The 20,211-nt window shown below is 34.8% G+C and overlaps 1 protein-coding gene and 1 non-coding gene across 2 annotated transcripts; one reads left to right on the forward strand and one right to left on the reverse strand.

Annotated features, from left to right (window-relative positions):
- Positions 1 to 5,604: 5,604 nt before the first annotated feature.
- On the forward strand, positions 5,605 to 9,027 carry LOC113000158 (beta-arabinofuranosyltransferase RAY1). Its single transcript, XR_003265504.2, has 3 exons — positions 5,605 to 6,498; positions 6,867 to 7,107; positions 7,415 to 9,027. It is a non-coding gene; the product is annotated as a beta-arabinofuranosyltransferase RAY1 (transcript).
- Positions 9,028 to 9,805: 778 nt separating this feature from the next.
- Positions 9,806 to 15,905, reverse strand: LOC100787349 (inorganic phosphate transporter 2-1, chloroplastic). The gene is made up of 3 exons (XM_003551181.5): positions 14,905 to 15,905; positions 11,562 to 11,753; positions 9,806 to 10,890 (listed from the first exon to the last, which is right to left on the reverse strand). The coding sequence occupies exons 1-3, from the start codon at positions 15,616 to 15,618 to the stop codon at positions 10,066 to 10,068; spliced, it is 1,731 nt and encodes a 576-aa protein (XP_003551229.1). The 5' UTR covers positions 15,619 to 15,905; the 3' UTR covers positions 9,806 to 10,065.
- Between the last annotated feature and the right edge of the window lie 4,306 nt (positions 15,906 to 20,211).

The following is a 20,211-nucleotide window of genomic DNA, read 5'->3' on the forward strand; positions in this document are numbered from 1 at the left end:
ATATTATTTTTAATTATTTATATTTTTTCTGGTTGATATCCCATCAGAAAAAATATAAATAATTAAAAATAATATATATTAGCATGATTGTAATTAATATTAATGGTAAAATTTATCTAATAAATAAATATTTAAATGATATATTAAATAAAAATAAGAGGTTTATGTATTATTTATATTTAATCTATCATTTAAATATTAATTATTAAATTAAATTTTAATATTAATTACAATAGATTAAGAAAATAAATTTTACCATTAATTACAACAGATTAAGAAAATTGAATTCTAAAATAAATTTTAAAAAAAATTACAACAGATTAAGATAATTTTAATTAGAAAGGAAAAATGCATGTGCAAATTTGAAGGTATATAAAATTGGTATACTTCTAGCAAAATAACTAGACAAAACTATTTGTGTAAATCATGAAGATTTTGATGATGTCAAGAAGAATTAAGAATTTGCTTAACAAATGGGGAGAATGTAAATCATGCAAGCTTTGATGGTGTTGAGAAGAAATCACATGTTTGTCATCATCAAAAAGGGGGAGAATGTGAATGTATGTATACATGATTTTGATGATGTCAAAGAAGAATCTAACAAGGCTGCTTCAAATGATAAGCATTTGCTTCAAGAATGATTCAAGATTGCTTCAACAAACAAAGCCTTGTTTCAAGATTCACTAAAGACCAAGCTTTGCCTTAAAACAAAGTGCTTTCGAGACAAGCAAGGCTCTGGTAATCGATTACCAGGAAGTGTAAACGATTACCAGAAGACAGGGTTGAGAAATAGCTATTGAAAAATGTTTTGAATTTGAATTTTCAACATGTAATCGATTACCATATGTCTGTAATCGATTACCAGCAACGGGACTTTGGAAATTCAAATTCAAAAGTCATAACCCTTCAAATTATAATTGTGTAATCGATTACACAAACATTGTAATCGATTACCAGTGGAAAGTTTTTAGAAAATCTGCCAACAGTCACATCTTTTCATTAGATTTGTGAATGGCCATCAAAAGCCTATAAATAGGTGACTTGGGCACGAATTTTATGAGAGAGTTTTGATTGATCAAAATGTTTTATCCTCTCAAAAGATTGAGAGAGTTTTGCTTGGCAAAAATGTCTTATCCTCTCAAAAGACAATGAGAGAGATTCCAAAAGAACTTCGTTGTCAAATGCTCTCTCAAAAGAAATCCTTGACCAAACACTTGCAAAATCTATAAGGATTCTTACATGATCTTCATTGTAGTATTCTTCTCTTGAAGAGAGAATTCTTCTTCCATTCTTCTTATTCAATGAGATTGGTTAAGAGACTGTGAGTCTCTTGTTGTAAAGCATCTGAACACAAGGGATGAGTTGTCCCTGTGTGGTTCAGACTTTGCAAAAGGAATTTACAAAGATAGTGGAAATCTCAAGTGGGTTGCTTGAGTACTAGACGTAGGCACGGGAAGTGGCCGAACCAGTATAAAATTGTGTTTGCATTTTCTCTTCCCTTATCTTATTTATTTTGTTGCAATCAATTGTGTCTTGCACGTTTAAAGAACATTGTTAAATTGATTGTTGTTGCTTCTTCTACATTCTCAGCCTATCCCTCTTAAGATTATTGAGACCACAAGGTCCAACAAGTGGTATCAGAGAGGGATTCTTGTATAAAGTTTAAAAACTTCAAGAATAGATATGGGCTCATCCAAATTTCCATTTTCTGAGGAAAATTCTATCAATAGGCTTTTATGTTCAATGGTGAGGGTTATCATTATTGGAAAACCCGAATGCAGATCTTTATAGAAGCCATAGATCTAAAGATATGGGAAGCCATTGAATTTGATTCATTTATTCCTACAATGGTAGAGAGAAATGCAACTACATAAAAAAAACTAGAGAAGAAAGAAGATGATGATGAAAGAAGAAAGGAGAAACATCCTCTTTAGCCCCAAAATGCTGAGTGCGATCAACTTGGGCACATGAGATTCAATTGTCCTGTGCTTAAAAGAAGAATGGAAAAATCCGACAAGATGAATTTCAAAGAGAAGAAAGAAAAGAAAGGATATATCACTTGGGAAGATAATGTCATAAATTATTCAAGTGATTCAGAGAAGAAAATCAAAAGTCTGAGTATCATGATGAAAGACTATGAAAATGGAGAAGAGAAAAGTCGATACATTGATAGCAATTTCTCCAAACACATGGCATGCATCAAAGTTTATTCATATTTCTCTCCAAGATAAATGAATATGTGATTTATGGAGACAGCAAACGAAGGCCACATTTCTCCCCAAGAAAAGTGAATATGCGATATATGGAGACAACAAACAAAGGCCACTTGATCAACAACCCCAACAAGTAATATCAAATGATACCAACAGGTAAGAAAGTGATATGAAGAAAATGATTGAGAAACTAAAAGTAACTAAGTAACTAGCTTTTGAAAATAATAATGTAATGAACATAACATACAATTCGCAAATGTTCTACTTGAGTTGACATGTGCCGCTCAATCTGTTGAGTAACCTTTTTCAACAAGCAAGCCACACGCTGAACAACAAAGATAATAGACAGTGTTTGTGAAATTGTTTGTGGCACATTCAATGGTGGTGCAAACCAATTGCATCGATTATATACATGTAGGCTAATGAATGAGTTTATGGACATATGTAACACCAACATAGGAATATAAGAATATAAGGCATATAAACATGCATGATATATATATATATATATATATATATATATATATATATATATATATATATATATATAAGTTTAACAAACCACTGACATACCTTCCTCCTTTCGTGTTAATTTTTGTTCAATCAACTGACAATCAAGAAACAATTAAAACAATTAGAAGGAAGCAACAAAAAATATAAACTATTAAAAACATATATATTACAAATGTATGCATGGAACTTGTAACATCCCATTTTTTGTAAACTAATTTAAAAATAATTATTATTTATAAATAAATAGAGTTTTAAAAAAATGATCATGTTTTTATAAATAAATAAATAATGAGAAATAATGGTTTGAAAAAAAAAAGATATTTGATTTATTCATTTGATAGGGAATAAAATAGAGTTTTTTTTTATAAAATATTAAAAAATAAATAAATAGAATAATAATAAGTTGTGTGTACCCTAGGTATCAATAGCGATGTTAGGTCAGTTTTAGACTGACGATGCTCTTCTTTCCCTTATTTTCGTTTTCCCTCTTCTCCTCTCCTTTTCCTTTTTTCCCTTTTTGCCTCGTGCCGCCACACGACTACCGCCTCATGGCTGCGCGTGGACCAGGAGGAGCTCGCGTTCATCTGCAAGCCGCATAAGGTGCAGGCGAGGAGGGTGATGCTGGAGGAGGTGGAGAGCTTTGGATATTGGATTGGGAAAAGGGAATAGGAGAGAAGAAAGAAGAGGAACGGATGCGAAATTTGTTTGTGAAATATGAACGGACGCGAAATTTGTTTGTGAAATATGAACGGACGCGAAATTTGTTTTTTTTTTTAAATTATTCAAAGATGGTCATTATAATAAGACCGTCTTTGTATCACCATATTTTTAAGACAGTCTTAGTATACCCGTCTTTATTTCAGCCTGCTTGTTTATTAAAGACGGTTATTCTAATAACCGTTGTTGTTAACTTTGTGAAAATTACAATAATGCCACTGCTATTATTTCTACGACGTGTTGCATTTAACCATCATAAGTGCGGTGTCGTAAAATGGCATTATTGTAGTAGTGTTCAACAGAATTGGCAAGGGAAACATTGTATACAAGAATGCTCATGGTGTGGAACAACATGTTGAGAATAAATTTGTATGCCCACGAAAAGTCATCATTAGGGGTGGGAATAGGCCAGGCCGGCCTACAGGGGCCTACGACCTGGCCTACATAAAGCCTGGTCTGGACTAGCCTATTTAATTAAAAGGTTAGGCTCAGACTTTTTTTAGAAGTCTTACAAGCCTGATAAGCCGGCCTATATATATGTATATATACTTATATTATCTTTTGGGTACCAATATATACTTAATTTTTTTTTTTTGAAACTAGCAAACTTTGATTACACATTACTGCTCCATAACTTCCATTCCTATAATCAAGTAAGACTTTAATTACAATTTAGGTGTGAGTCATGTGTCCCTTTATATTCCTCATTATTTTTATAGGCTTTCTTATCCCTGTTAACGTTTCCTTTTCCTTTAACTTTCCTATTACGTTCCTATTCAGAGCAAAGGAATATTAAAGGTTTAATGTGAAGAAGGCATTTAAAAAGGCTATCAGGCCAGGCTAGACTTATAAAAAGGCCAGGCCGAAAATAAAATCTTTTGATAGGCTATAGGTCAGACTTAGGCCTCAAAAATTCATCGTAGGCTAGGCTCAGACCTTTTAAAGCCTGGTTTGACCTGGCCTATTCCCACCCCTAGTCATCATGTAATCAATTCTAATTTTAATAATAAAGTATTATTTTATTTTCATTGTTAGATTTCACTATCTGATTAAATGGTCCATTTGATAATGTCCTTGATTAAAATTAAAGACTTGTTATTATAATAGAGAAACAAGTTTATTCTAATTTTAATCTAAACCGCTCTTGATCATAGAATTATTGTAAATAGGATATCAATAATTCAAATAGATTAATATGTACGTGATAGTATTTATTAGATACATATTAATGGATCTCATTTATTAATTTGCGTATATAGATGAGTCACATGTTGATGTGATCATTGAACTGACTCAATTGAAATTTTCTAATGGTTAAAATTTACCATAAATTATCAATAGAAAATTCTCAAGAAGAGGTATAATAGCTTTCTTTGACCTGAGATTGTCATAGTAATTAACAGGTTATTTGTTGTATTTTGATTCCGGACACCTAATGCTTTAGAACACTTGTTGAATGGATATTGGATATGATTAAATACCTGTAGAATTAATTATTAATCAAGAAGGAATCCATCAACTCTTGATAATGAGTTTGAGCTCTATAAATAAAATTATATCCTGGTCAAGAAAATTAAATGAAAGAATAAATGAGTTTCTTAAGTCATTATGAGTTAACTCAAAAGGGTTTGATAGTAATATCATACTCTAGAGTTAACCCAGAGCTGTAAAGATGGAAGAAATTATTACACTACTCTTCTAATAGTTCTTGAAAGTAAAATGCTACTTCATGTTATCTGGACGTTAAGGAGTGTTGCTATACGCCTACCTTGATTAGTATATTAATTTGATTAATATATTACTGGCTTAGTATTGAACCTACGGGGTCACACACAAACGAGTGTTCTAATCTCTATTAAAGAAATTATTTTAATATTTGATGATTAATTAAATTAGAGAATTTAATATGATCAAATGATTAATTGATTTCAAAAAGGTGGAATATTATTATATTTTTACTAGTATTGAAAATATAAATAATATGAAAGATTTGGTGAAAGAAGAGAAACAAACATGTATGATTTTGTATTTGAAATTTGGATTGAAAAGGCGGCTAGATACAAGCTTGACTTGGTCAATTATTATTTCAATTTTAATTGCTAAATGGTTAACAATAAAAGATAACAAGAAATAATATAGCTTAAAAAAGGATACACTTAGAGTGCTATAAACAGAGCCTTAGGCTTCACGTTGAAATGATCCAAATATTACTTCTCTATTCTTATTTTTTCACTTGTCAAAGTTGTTGACGAATAAAACTCGGTGTGGATACACTTAGAGTCTTCACACTATTGAAGAATTTTTATGCTTCAAGAGCTCATCAATGTGTGTTTTTTGAACACCTTTTGTCCTACACAACGATGTGCCTCTACATAGTGGAGTTCTTCCTCCTTTCTTGTATGGTAAGGGTACACACAACAATTGGCAGATTCATGAGGCCATGTCATCTGAGTTCAGATTTGTGTTTGATGCTAGTTTGACCATCACAAGTTTTTATCTGAATGATGAAGATGATTTAAGTCCTACACATGGGAATTCAAGTGCTGTACATGTTGAAAATAGAAGTTGGGAGTACATTGGCAATTCCCACATAGGGGCAAACTATGGCTCATTCTTCTATAGTGAAGCTAATTTCTCTAGCCTGGTTCAACTGTTTAAGTGTCAGAAACAATACGTTATGGTAGACACCAAGAAAAACATTGTTTATCCAATTGGACACCAAGGTTCAATGAACTTGATGAAGGAAAAGGTTTTTCCATCTTGGTTAAAGGAAAATACAGTGTATTGCATTGATCGTATGAAATCACAGACCAAATCATTAGATTGCTTGGTGAAGGTTCGGAGGAAAATTCCACCAACCCTGGAGCTTCCATTCTCCTTAGAATAACTCCTGTCTATCACTGCAGACAAAACTAAAACAGTTATACTTACCATTGCTGGATATAGTTACAAGGATATGCTCATGAGTTGGGTTTGCAGATTGCAAAAACTATCCATTGAAAATTTTATTGTGTATGCCCTTGATAAGGAAACTTATCAATTCTCCATCTTGCAGGTATGTGCTATACTTCTCTTCCACAATATTATTTGTGGAAGTACTCATTTACTTATAATTAATAGTGTTTTCTTAACAACAGCAGCAAATTCTTATTAAGAGTGTTCTTTACAAGCTTCCAAATAATTTCGCTAACTCTCTAAAACTCTTCTAGAGGAAAGTGAGATCCATACATTTTCATTGTTTTGGACTTGCATACATTAGGCATGTTTAGTCTAACATACTAAGTGAAGTTTATGAAGAAATATAAGAAACGAATCTATCATAATATTGTTAATGCGTGTTCATTAGTTCTTTGTTTTGATTCCGTCATCACCTAAGTGTTATCATATTATCTGAATTCAATTTACCGCTTTCTGTTCTGGTAGGGAATTCCCGTTTTCACAGATCCAATAGCTCCAAGTAACGTCAGTTTTGATGACTGCCACTTTGGCACAAAGTGCTTCCAAAGGGTAACAAAGGTGAAGTCAAGAATTGTTCTGAAGATTCTCAAGCTAGGTTACAATGTACTTCTCAGTGATGTTGATGTATACTGGTTCAAAAACCCAGTTCCCTTGCTTCACTCTTTTGGTCCTGCTGTCCTTGCTGTACAGTCTGATGAATACCAAAAACAAGATGCTTATTTCACACCTGAAATTCATGTTTTTTCCAAACTAGAAGCATAATACATGTGATAATATGGCTTGAGGACGAACAATGTATAAACCTATCTGCTTAACCCATAGCAAAATTTCTATTCTTTCATTTATTTTGCATTTGAACAAAAAGTGTTTAAGTAACAAGTGCATAAAAAAGTCTTACATTGGATAAGAATGAGAATATTGAGTAACATATAAGTGCAAATGACGCACAAACTTAATGTCTTAAAATGTTAGGTTGGACAAAGATTGTCCCAGCTTCAAATCTATTGTCATTTGTGCAGGACCAATAAACCTACCTAGACGCTTAAACTCCAGCTTCTATTATGCTCATTCTAACATTCAAACAATTGCTGCCATATAGAAAGTGGTAAGACAGGCAGAAACTTCAGGCTTATGAGGGAATGGAGGATCCAACCGTGTTGGTGACAACAAATGTATGGAACCTGAAACAAACCTGACGGTACATTTCTTAGCTAGAGACCATTTCCCAAACGGTGCTTACCAAGAGCTGCAGCGGGAAAAAAATGTCAAAGAAGCAGGTTTGAAGAAGGGTAGTTACATCATCCACAACAACTGGATCAGTGGGAGGCTCAAGAAACTTGAGCGCCAAGTCTTGTCTGGTTTATGGGAGTATGATCCTGCCACAACTATGTGCCTGAGGTGCAGGCATGGTACGGTATCAAACAGTGGTGTTAATTTTGAGGAAAGAGTTGATTCCTTCTTATCCATTCTATGAACTTCTTTTGTCCTCACTTGAATAAAAGCCATTGGTTTCCCTTTGTTTTCACATGCACCAACTTCGTATTCATCGCCGCCTTAGAGAAAGCCGGCCTTAGGAAACTGAGAAGCATCTATGCGGACTCTCTTTAAATTGTTTTGCTATGGCAAACGCTCTTCCTCTACCCATTTTTAGCTTCTAAAAGAGATGGTGAAACATTCAGAGTGCATAACAACTTTGAGGTGCAGGCTATGCTGAAACGTGTGGTTCACTCCTTAGGCCTGGTAGAGCATAGAGAGAGAGGTTCCAGAAGGCAAAACCATCTGAAAGGACACGAGCCACCGTCGGAATTGAACTCGCAATCAAAGGACTTTGATGTGCGGGTAACTCATGCAGGTGGACATCAGGAAGTGTATCGACATGCAGTTCCTGCGTCCCAGTTGATGAGAAAGTATCCAGGGATGTGTGTTGCGCGGCCAGAAGTGTTCAAAGTTCCTCATCAATCAGTGTTGTGGCATGAAGAGATTCTGGTGCCAGGTCACAGGTATATCCTAATCTCGTTTAGACATGTCGAGAAGCTGAAACGTAAACTTTTAGAGGAAGAGAAGAATAAAGAGGCTACTGGGGTGGTGCTGGAGACAAAGACCAGGTCTCCTAGTGGACACAAGGACAAAGTGAAAGTGCCGAATGGTGTAGCAGGCCATGAGACACTGGAGACAAAGATCACAAATGGACTGAGTCACAAAGAGAATGAGAAAATGAAAGAGACAAATGGAGTTTCAGGCCAAGGTGTGTTGGAAACAAGATTAACTGTGTCTCCCAAAGACAAAGTGAACACTGAAGAGACGGTGGATACAAACATGGAAGGTTCTCTAGGTGAGGGAGGTGTAGAGGAATCTTTTTCCTCTGCAAGGGACTTCTATGTCCCTAAGGAGAAGTCCACAAGTACAACCACAAGACCTCCAAGAAGAAAAGGAATAAAAGGGAAGAAGCCTTTTGAGGCACCTCTTCCAAAGCAAAGACTATATAATAGAGGTTTGGGATGGCAACCCAGCCTCCCATCTGTGAAGGAACTCTCTCCATGATTTTGTACTGGGTTTTCCTTTGTATAACTCTTGTTCTGCTATGGAACTTGAGTGCCATCAAATTGCTGATTTTTCTTCATGGATATAATAGATAGCTGTTACATCATATTAATAAAATCAAAACATTATTCCCACTTCATTAATAATACTGTTTACTTGTGCATAAGGAACTTTGGCATATATATTAGATGCAGTGACAACAACAATGCCTAACCCTACTGGGTGAGGTAGGGTCGCTCATGAATTACATAACACCATCCGTCTATGTTTCTTATTTGCCAGTCCCAAGCTTGGGTTAAGGAGGAAAGCCAATGTAAAACTCGTCATTATAGCAAACATTAGACAGAAGAATAAAAAATAAAAAATTTGTAATGGATCACATGCTGCAATAACTTCTCACAGATCTGACAACACAAATGAAATTGAGAGTTATTCTCGTTACATAGAATTCAGATGTCTCCATGGCATTTCATTTATTTATTTTATTAAATTCATACTTTCATATTACCTTGAGACATTTTTCCTTCTAATCTAGGCTCTGTTAATCGGATGTATTGCTCTTATACGTTTTTCACATTATATTGTTCCACAAAATTGGTCTAGATATTAAGAAACCTTATTGAATAAACAGGTCTAGCCATTAAGAAACCTTGAATCTCACAGCTCTATATAGAAGAATGTTTCAACAAGTGGATATTAATGAGGCAAAAAGGTTAAATGAATCTGTTAAGTACAGACGTTGGGTTTTTACCAATATTATCGCTGAATTTGTAACCTTTAAACATCATAAGGATTGCTAAGTTTTTCAACTTAGCTAGATAAAAAAAAAAAAAAAAAAGTAAAAGGTCTAAAAATGCTGGAGCTGACAAATTCTCCCACTCGTTTCCTTTCTTATTAAGTTCCAATTCGAGATTAAATTAACATGAGCAATCACAGGATTGACATCCGAACATAAAGATTCATCCCTTGCCAACTGAGTTAAGAGACTTCTACCCAAGATACCTGTGATGCCATACCTACCCTCTTCTCTCCAATTTGTACCACAGAAAGCAATCCTTTGAAAGATGGTGCTAGTAACTTGAACTAATCCCATATATAAGCTTTCATGTCTTGGAATAGACCCTCATAAAATATAGGACAAAATCTTAGTCAAGATCCATGTGTAGAGGACTGATAGAGTAGCTCCAACTGGAATAGTAACCACCCATGAAGCCACAATCTCCTTCACAGTTTCTGATCTAACACTGTTAAGTCCTCTTGCAAATCCAACGCCCATTACTGCACCGACTAGAGTGTGGGTTGCAGAGATGGGTAGTCCCAGCTTTGAAGCAAACAGAACCACAGAGGCAGCAGCAAACTCAGCTGCAAATCCTCTAGTTGGTGTAAGTTCTGTTATCTTCTTTCCTATTGTAGCTATCACTCTATAACCCCACATCATTAGCCCTGCAACGATGCCAAATCCTCCCCAAGCAAGAACATCAGTTGGAATCACAATCTCAGTTCCTGCGGCACCACCTTGAAGAATAGCTAGCGCACCCGCCAATGGACCTATGGCATTGGAGACATCGTTTCCGCCATGAGCAAATGACATGAAACATGCTGAGAGGACCTGCATGTACCCAAAGACTCCATAAACTATTTCCAGTTGAGCACCCTTTGGGCCTGCAACATCATCGAGGAATCCTATATTGTGGTGGTGGACAGAGTCTTCTTTTGGCTCAGGCTCTGGTGTATTTGACTTGACAAGAAGATGTCCAAGCTGTTTTCTGATGATTCTGTCTACCAGAAAAGCACCAACAGTTCCACAGGCTAAAGCTTGGGCCAGAGCTAAAGGGAAATTCTTGCTAAGAGGGAAGGCAACAAATGAAATCCCAGTTACACCCAGAAATACAGCAATTGGTGCTGCAGCAGCTGCTGCTAGGCCGGGGTTAGGTGCACTGTACACAAACTGGATGCGGGGAAAAGACATGAGCAGGAAGTTAACATATTATCCTGTTGACAATTTCAAAATTTGAAAATATTTAAATACTACTTGCAATTTAGCGTTTTTTTTGTTTTTGGTCCTTGCAAAATTATTTTTGTTTTTAGTATTTGCAAATTATGATTGTTTTGTTTTTAGTCCTTAAAACACTTCAAATAACACTTTGAACAGTGAAAAAAGTGTTATCTAAGCGCTATGAAGACAAAAAAAAAATATTATTTGCAAAGACTAAAAACAAATAATAATTTTACAAGAACAAAAAACAAAAAAGAAAATACTAAATTGTAAGGACTAAACCTTCTTGAAAATGACAATTTCCACATGGCCTTCAAGCCAAAAAATTCACTAAATCATTCGAGTTTAATTTTGATGTACTCCTTATATAAACAAGTTTTACATTATTCCAATTATGCATTGCCATATCCTTCAATTAGTTTGACAGCTCATGTCATTAAACTCATTAAATGATGAGGTATCACATCATTGGATAATAGTAAAACTTTATAAATTAAAATCGAATAATTTTGGACTGAAAAAGCCTTTCTTTAGTATTTTGATTACTTTTCCTAGATTGCCTTTGTAACCAAATGAAAAAATGTTAGAACCCAGCAGACAACATGTTGGATTAAAGAGCTTACCCTTCGGATGCATTTATAGACAAGAAATGACACAGCTGCTCCCATTAGTGGTGAGACAACCCACGAAGAGATCACCCTGGCCAGTGAACCCCAGAAAACAGCTCCGGCACCTCCATAAGCTAGACCAAACCCCACCATTGCTCCCACTATACAATGTGTAGTAGATACTGGCCAACCATAATATGATGCAAACTGCATAGTGGCAAACAATAATTAGATGTTGAATCAAATTGGATTGTTTGAATGCATAAATAAAGCATAATTCTTTTCTTATCTCTTGAACAAAAGTATAAAATATAAATTCAATAACCCAGCCAAGATAGTAAAATATATATTGCTTTGAAGAAGCAATTAGCATCTAACGCCAGTTGCTGCAATGTCTAATCTGTAAGGGAAAAAGGCATGCCTTTGCTAATACAATTTTGAGTTCAATCTTTCCATTTTCATCAATCATTCAAAAAGATCAAGTTATTGTATGCAAATATCAAGGAAATTAAACATGGTAACCAAAAGAAAAAATATCAAGGAAAATAGTTTCCAAAACATAGTTACATAATTCTTTCAATAACCTTGTATACCGCATGCCAAATTCACTGTACCACATACTGCATATCGGGTTCTCTTTAAAGAAAATCTCATAATAAAATGTAAAAAGTGATGAACCACGTACTTGTACACATATCACGTACCTGATAACTATGTTGAAAAGTATACATTCATTAATTTTAATGATGATTCATTTTATCCTTGTATTTTCCAAGTACAGGAACACAGCCTAAGATACGTTGAAGGGGAAAAGAATATATTCTAAGCAGCAGCTACCTACTTGTATGGAAAAAAATTGTGTGCATATAAGAAGAGTAATGATACACAAACTATTCTTCATTTTAAATACTCTATCAACACCTTTCATTTCTCTTTATCTCTTTTTATCACATCATAAATCCTATCACACTTATATTTTTTTCTTTTTTTTTCCTCTCTCTAGGTGTTGAATAACACGTCAGTGTCTACCAAACATCTTCCATATAAGAACCTGTTTGTTAGAAAATCTGATAAATAAATGATGATATCATTTTTGTCTTGAAATATTTTAGAGTATCCTGCTCCATTTACAACGTCTTTTGCATCCGTTTTTCTCTCTTTCAACATGATATCAGAGCGGTACTATCCTCCGTGACTTGTCTGGTCACTGTTCTGCATAAGGTTCCCAAAAATTTGGAACTCCAATTAGTCACCTCTTCTGTTGTGTTTCTTCTTTCCAGAGTGAATGTTACCACTTCTTGCTGCTGTGTCATGACTTTTCTGGCGCAATTCCTTCCTTGTCCAGTTTGCCACTTTGATCTGTCGCCTGCTGCCCGCTTTTTCGGCAAAAATCTCCGGCAGCCAGAGACTTTTCCAGCAACCTTTCTAGTGAGTGGTGACACACCTTGTGCTCGCCTCCTTTCAAGTACTGTCCTATTGAGTTTTTTCCATTTTGTATCTGATCATAGCATCGCCAGACATCTGGTTCTCCTGCTTCGGTGTTTGTCAGGCAATTCTTTTCTCACTAATGGATTACATCAGTGGCTTCTATTCCAACAGACGATTATTTTGGTGGTGACTCTTTTCTCACAAATGAATCATATTGGTGGTGTCTTATTTTTCACTAACAATCATTCCAATAGTGACTCTTTTCCCACCGATGAATCATATTTGTGGTTACGTCTTTTTCCCGTCGACAATCATTCCGATGGTGAATTATGTCGGTTATGACTCACACTAGTTCAACTCTGTGTCCCAAATGTTGTTGTCAGACTTAGTTTCAAGTTTAAATATTTTGGGTCTCTAATAACATTGATCTTTTTGAACCTTCCAAATATGATTTTTGAACCCATCGACCTCGCATTGCTTGATTGTTTGCCAATAAATTTCTCTCATGTCGATGGTCATTCCAGCTATCTGGCTAAGCTATCTTTCTAGCAATTCTCTCTTAACTTCTCCGGCATCCCTGAGTTGCCTCTCCAACTATTGTTCTTGGTGAAGCGTTTTCTAATTATTTTTATTCGTGGGAAATGAATTATTTTATCGTAACAAGCTGAAAGCTTAAGCTTGAGGTAGAGTGTTAGAAAATATGATGATCGTTTTTATATCTTTTTTAGAATATTTTTAGAGTATCCTAGATGATCTTTAAGGATTTTCTTTTCTTTTATATTTTATGATTTGTTTCGTTATTAAATTAGAATCTTTGTAATTATAGCCTTATAGGTCTGTTGTGTCATTGCAGTAAAAAAAAGGTATGTTAATAGGAATATTATCTCCTATATTTAGTGCATTAGTTCTATGTAAAACGGACTCTGTCGTGTTGTCAAGACTCAAGAGTCAAGACACAATCACAATTTCAACATCTTTTGCACATGTTTTCTCCCAACACTCATTAACCGCCACTGCCAAATTTAGCGAGGTAACTATCCAATGAGCAAACATAATATTCTTTATAATTCTATTCCCCTAACTTCAACCCACATTCCTATAGAGAATTCTCTCAATAACAGTCATCTTGAAATGCCGTAGGTATCATTCCACCATCCCAAAGCCAGATTAAGATCTTTTTGAAGTGTTAATTGAAATTGTTTTTTTATTCCAAAAATTTAATTTTGATAACTGTCAACCGTATAAAAATCACCCTAGCCAGGTATAACGTTAAACGTTTCAAAAGTAATCATTATAAAAGACAATACATGACAATCTACTATTAAATCACCTTATAAAAAACCTTTACACGTAATGTATTCTAAAGCAAATTATAGTAACATCCCTGAACTTATATCAAACTACACATAATCTCATACTTTTTTTTTTTTTTTCTACACTAATCCCTTTTAAGCTCGAAAACATTACACTTATACTCCCTTACATGTTTGAAAACAGTATACTAACATCCCCTCAAATCTTACATCAGTACCGCCACAAGGGAGATGAATGTAATGGTTAAAAAAGAAGGAGATGCATGTGCAATTACAAGAAATCTCCAGTGCAGTTACAAGAAACCTAAAGATGTGTTGCTATAAATATAATTTGCTTACATTCTAATTCCAGTTAAATTCCTATTCTAATTTCAAGGTTTTAAATTGTGATCTACAACCGCATTCTGCATTTGTCTGCAATTTCGATAACAGCAATGAAAAACCTCACTAATCTCTCAATCTAAAACTGTACGAGTTATAATATTGACTTAGTCATAGAAGGGAAAAAGGGGAGGAGAGTTCGCTAGTTGAAATCTCTATCACTAACAAATAACAAAAACAACTAATAAACTAATAACAAGCCGATAAAAAAAAAAAAAACATTAACTTCACTTTACCTGTAACCAAGTACCAGCAGCGGCAAGAGACGAGAGCAACCCGGCGAAGAGCAAAGAATCCTTTCCATTGAACACGTTGGCGACGAGAATCCCCTTCTGCATCGTGCTGGTCACGTGCGTCCCCATCATCAGCGCCCCGGAGAATTCGAGCACCGCGGCGGTCAGCACGGCCTGCCGGAGCGTGAGGGCGCCAGACCCCACGGAGGTCCCCATGGCATTTGCCACGTCATTCGCCCCAATGTTCCACGCCATGTAGAACCCGAACAGCAGCGTCGCATAAGAGAGCACCTTCGTCTTCAGAGCCATGCCTTGCCCCAAAGAAGTCATGAACAGCGGAAAAGTGAGAACCGCCAATGCCATGCATATCGATATGGCAGAGGCCGTCCGAGACGATATGTTGAAGGCCTTCGCAATTCCTCCCAATTCATCGTTGTTCGGTGGTGACTCTGCTCCCTCCTTCTGATTCTCTTCTTCTCCCTCCGCGAAAGATGATAGCGTGGCCAAAGGGTGAGAGAGTTTGATGTTTCTGAGCCTTAGAATGTTTAAAGGATAAGGCTTTGCTGTTGTTGTTGTTGTTATTGGTGGGGATAAGGGAAAAGGTTTCACTTGGTGGGAATGAGAGTGAGAGTGTCTAAGGAAGAAAGGGGAAGTGGGTTTGGAGTTGTGAAGGAAAGGGGTGTGTTTAGTTGAAGAGAAGCGACAAGAGGGATTCATGTTAGTAAAATAATTATTAAGCAATGAAGAGTGATGTGTAAAAAGGTGTGTGTATGGGTATGGTTTTGGAATCTGTGTGGGATTATTCAGGTAGATTCTTCTTGGGCATGGAGAAGAAGTGAAGGTGGTTGTTGTTGTTGAAGTAGTGGTGGAGAAGGAAGGAGGAGGAGGAGGAGGGGAATGTGGAAGAGAGCATTGTGATGTGAGAGTGTGCGTTTTTGGATGCTTGCTTTGGTTTGTTGGTTGTTGATGGAAATGAGTGGTGATTGGAGAGTCTCCGCGTTCTCACCAAATATATATCCAAAGCAACAAATATCAGTCAGAAATATTATGGTTCAAAATGGGAAATGAGAAATGAAATTCGGACACACCATTATCCGGACTGAAACCACAGAGTATGACATGGGGTGTCTGTGCGGGTGACACGTGTACAGATTGGCTTGCTCTTTTTGTTCCGTGTTTCTTTCCTTTTGTTGCCTATTTGTTTATTATTCCATTCCATTTCAACTTTTTTTAGGGGAGGTTGTTTTAAAGAATAATAATATTACATTTTGAAGAATTGCATTCTTAAGAATATCATGGGTATAATATCATATTCTTAGAAATATTATATTTGAGAATACTATTTTTATAAACTTGTTTTTGTCAATATTTAGTAATTTTTGAAAAAAAAAATATATTCAATTAAAAACTGGATGAAAATGTAAACAATTAAAGTAAGAATAAGGTATATTTTTAAATAATTTCTATTTTCTTGGAAATGTAAGATATTTACTCATCATCATGGGAAAAAGGATAAAGTATATAGTACTTGAGGAATCAATAATACTTTCTTCAAAAGTTTATACTAAATATAAAGATGATATATTTCTAAATTCATTTTTTAATAATAAATTTTGATATCTTAAAACAAAGATAATAATAATTTATTTAATAGGTGTAGTTTAATTGACAACACATGCTGAGTTTATAGGGAAGGATTGCGTTTGATTCCGAAAAAATATATTTTTAGAGAGGGGCAATGAATTTTAATGTGACTAAGTCTGAGTTGATGATTAGTCTCATAATCGATCTAAATGATTGAAGTTTATAAAAATATCTTGGAGTCTTACCGAAAAGTCAAAGGTTTTAATTATAGAGATTAAAAAAACATAATCATTGTTCTATTTCATTACTCTGAAGAATTGTTTAAATTGACTCTAACATAGTTACTTAAATTAAGGATTTTTTTTGCTCTCATTTGAGTTAATTAAGCTTATGGGGTAGGTAGCTTAAGTACTATAACATCCCATTTTTTGCAAAATAAATTAAATTTTTTTTATTTAAAAATAAATAGAGTTTTAGAAAAATGATGAGGTTTTTATAATTAAATATATAAGGAGAAATAAATTTATTAATTAAAATAATGGTTTAAAGGAAAATAAAAAGGATATTTTATTTATTCATTTGATAGAAAATAAAATAGAATTTGTTTTTATAAAATAATAAAAATAAAGAAAAATAGAGTAAATAATAGGCTGGAATTACCCAAGCTATGACGATGCATCTATGCGCTTTCTCTTTCTCTCGATTTCGTTTTCTCATCTTCCTCTCCCAAAATCCTCTCTTTTCCCACATGCACTCAAACCTGTCTCGGTAAAATGGCGATTCCAAACTCGTTAACCGTTGGATCATTGTAAAATTTTATAAGCAAGTTCATAACTTATTTTCAAACACTCTCACCATTGAATTTTTGAAACAATGTCTAAGGTGAGAGAAATTCTCTTTGCAACGATGTAGCTTTCTCTTTTCTCGTAGAGACCCAAAACCTGTCCCAGTAAAACTACGATCCTGAACTCGTCATCTGTTGGATCATCATGAAATTTAAACACCAGGGTCGCTATTCACTTTCTCACAGCTTCACCATTGGGATTTGCAAAATAATGTTTGTAGGGAGAGAAACATGTCTCGCACGAATACAATAAAAATGGAGGCTTCAATCTCTTCTCTTTCACTCCAACGCTTGGAAATCATAACAGAGCAACCAGATGAAAAGCTTGAGAAATGTTAGGGAACCACTAGAGATGTTGTTATCGCTGCCGGAATATAATATGAGCCCACTTAGAGGTAACGGATGGGTTTATCGCAATTGGGGTTATAATGAACATGTGTAGAGATCCTTAGAGGAATAAATTGAGATTTATTTTGGAATTTTTGTTAAATTATAATTTTCCTTTATGATTATAAATATGATATTGTTGTGTTTGACGAACCAATTCATATCCTAATGTGAATTGGTTGATAAACTTGAGTGCTCTTGGTGTTTCCATGTTTTTTACCTATGATTTTGATTCATTGATTTTAATATGATTGTATAGAATTGTTTGAGGGTTTTACTCCGCATGTTGTGAGAAACATTTTGTATAAATTGTTATATTAAAATTATGAAATGGTGATTCAAATTGTGAGTAAGTGACAAATTGAACATGTGATGAATGGTGAGATACATGTATATTGAGATATTGTATGTATTGAGTTGTGAGTTATGAACTATGCAATCACACAATTGTAAGACCCTTTAGGGGCGATGAGTTTTTACGCGACGAGTATTATGATGGGATCCACTATGGGAACTCAATGAGTTGAATCACTTTGAGGCGCGACAAGTTAAAATGATTTTGAAAACAATTGAGTAGTTGTGTGTATTGCATAGTTCATAGGTAAAATGTATGTGGTTCATAAGGTGTGATAACATGCTACTTTGGGATTATACTATTGTGATTGAGACCGAGTGTATCTGATAAATTGAGTATGTATTGACTTGTAATATATATGTTCATTGACATGTTGTGTGCATTGAGTTGTGAGCTATGAATTGTATAATCACATGACTATAAGACCCTTTAAGGACGACGAGTTAATGCGCGACGAGTATTGTGATGGGAACCGCTGTGGGGACCCGATGAGTTTAATCACAAGCGCGACGAGATAAGATTATTTTTTAGAACAATTGAGGAGTCATGTGTTTTGTATAATTCATAGATATAGTTTGTGTGCTAAAATGTTTTCTAGGTTAGACCTGAATCAGGAGGGAGAGGCCCTAACAGACTCTTTGGAGTCTAGGCCTTGGAGGTAAATAGACCCGGTTTAAGTGCTCCTTTAAGCCTGTGCTGATCCCACATGGTTGGAGCATTCTCGCAAAACAACGTGATCCTGACTGGTCTTCCTATGATTTTACCTAGTGAGAGTGACCTGATTTACTAGTGTGTGGTTTGTCTTGTCATGTACTCCTAAGCACCCGACAAGATTTTTCACTGACATGGTATCACATTGCATATAGGATTAAGTCTTAGTGTATATGTTGCATAACACTTGTGTATTAATCGATATTGATTGATTTAGTGATATTGTGTTTAGTCTTTGAGTACATGCATGATGTGAAAATGAATAAGACGTGTTGTATTGTGATGTGATGTTACACGACAAAGTGGTGGAATGATGTGAGCTATGTTTAAGTAAGTTGTATTTCATTTATATGATATGTATATCTACATGTTGTTTCGTTTCTCTCTATTAGTTAGGAATGTGATAACTTACTCCCCATGTGTTGTTTGTGTTTGGATCCTATGGTGATCTCAAACTTTGTGTTTGTGGGAGCAGATGAGTAGGTGAATTGCTTTAAGGAACCTTGTGTTGAAGGATGTCGGGACACAATGCTCTGACAGGATATGACATTGGGGCATGAGTTTTTGTTTAATTGCATGATGTTTTGAGCCAAAAATGTTTCTAGCGCATTTTATTTGATAATAGTGGAGTGAATGTGAACCTTTTACCCACATGAATTCTTTATGTTCATTGAATAAAATCTCATTTTATGTAATTTTATATTTTCATGTATTTCATTTATATAAATATATATATCAGGTAGAGGGTGTCACAAGTATACTTAAGAAAAGGTAGGTTGCTTAAATTTATGTATCATCTATTGTTAATAATAAAAGAACAACCAAGCTTGCCATGTGTCGCTCTCTTACTTTTTGGCAATATTTTATTCTTTCACGAGGTTCCTTGCTCTGCTTGCATTGTTCTTCAACTTCAAATTCAAATTCAAATTCACAGACAACAACTTCATTTTGAAATTCAAATTCAAATTTCAAAATTTTCAATTTGAACTCCTATATGTTTCTCTCTTTCTTTCTTTTTTTTCTTCTCTCCACAAATAACAAATCCAACTCATTCTCTCCATTTTTGTCTCTCCCTTTCATCATTTTCTCCTCCTTCTTCTTCTTCTAAAAAAAAATCTAAATCTATTTTTCTCTTATCTAAATTTTTGAGTAAGTGTTGATTCTCATATTTCTTTTGCCTTTGGTGTTCGATTTCATTTTTCTCTGTTAATAATTTTTATGAGGTGGTATTTTGTTATGTGTGTTTGCAGTTTCACTAATACCAAGTGGTTGGGAGGGCTCTTCCTACGGAACCAAATCAACACCCCAAGATCTACCGAATGAAGCTCTGGTCCACCAATGAGGTTCGCGCCAAGTCCAAGTTCTGGTAATGTTTTGTTCCATTTTAAACGTTTTATTTTTCTAACATGTTTGATGTAATGTTTTGCAT

Source organism: Glycine max, chromosome 18 (assembly GCF_000004515.6).
Source record: "Glycine max cultivar Williams 82 chromosome 18, Glycine_max_v4.0, whole genome shotgun sequence".
Lineage (NCBI taxonomy): Eukaryota > Viridiplantae > Streptophyta > Magnoliopsida > Fabales > Fabaceae > Glycine > Glycine max.

Bases quoted from the DNA above. Each gene is read 5' to 3' on its own strand.
- LOC100787349 (XM_003551181.5), bottom strand. From the start codon at position 15,618: ATGAATCCCTCTTGTCGCTTCTCTTCAACTAAACACACCCCTTTCCTT. The intron at 11,754-14,904 runs GTAAAGTGAAGT...GCCACTATGCAG, and splicing joins CTGCTGGTACTTGGTTACAG to TTTGCATCATATTATGGTTG. The intron at 10,891-11,561 runs GTAAGCTCTTTA...CCCCGCATCCAG, and splicing joins TCTATAAATGCATCCGAAGG to TTTGTGTACAGTGCACCTAA.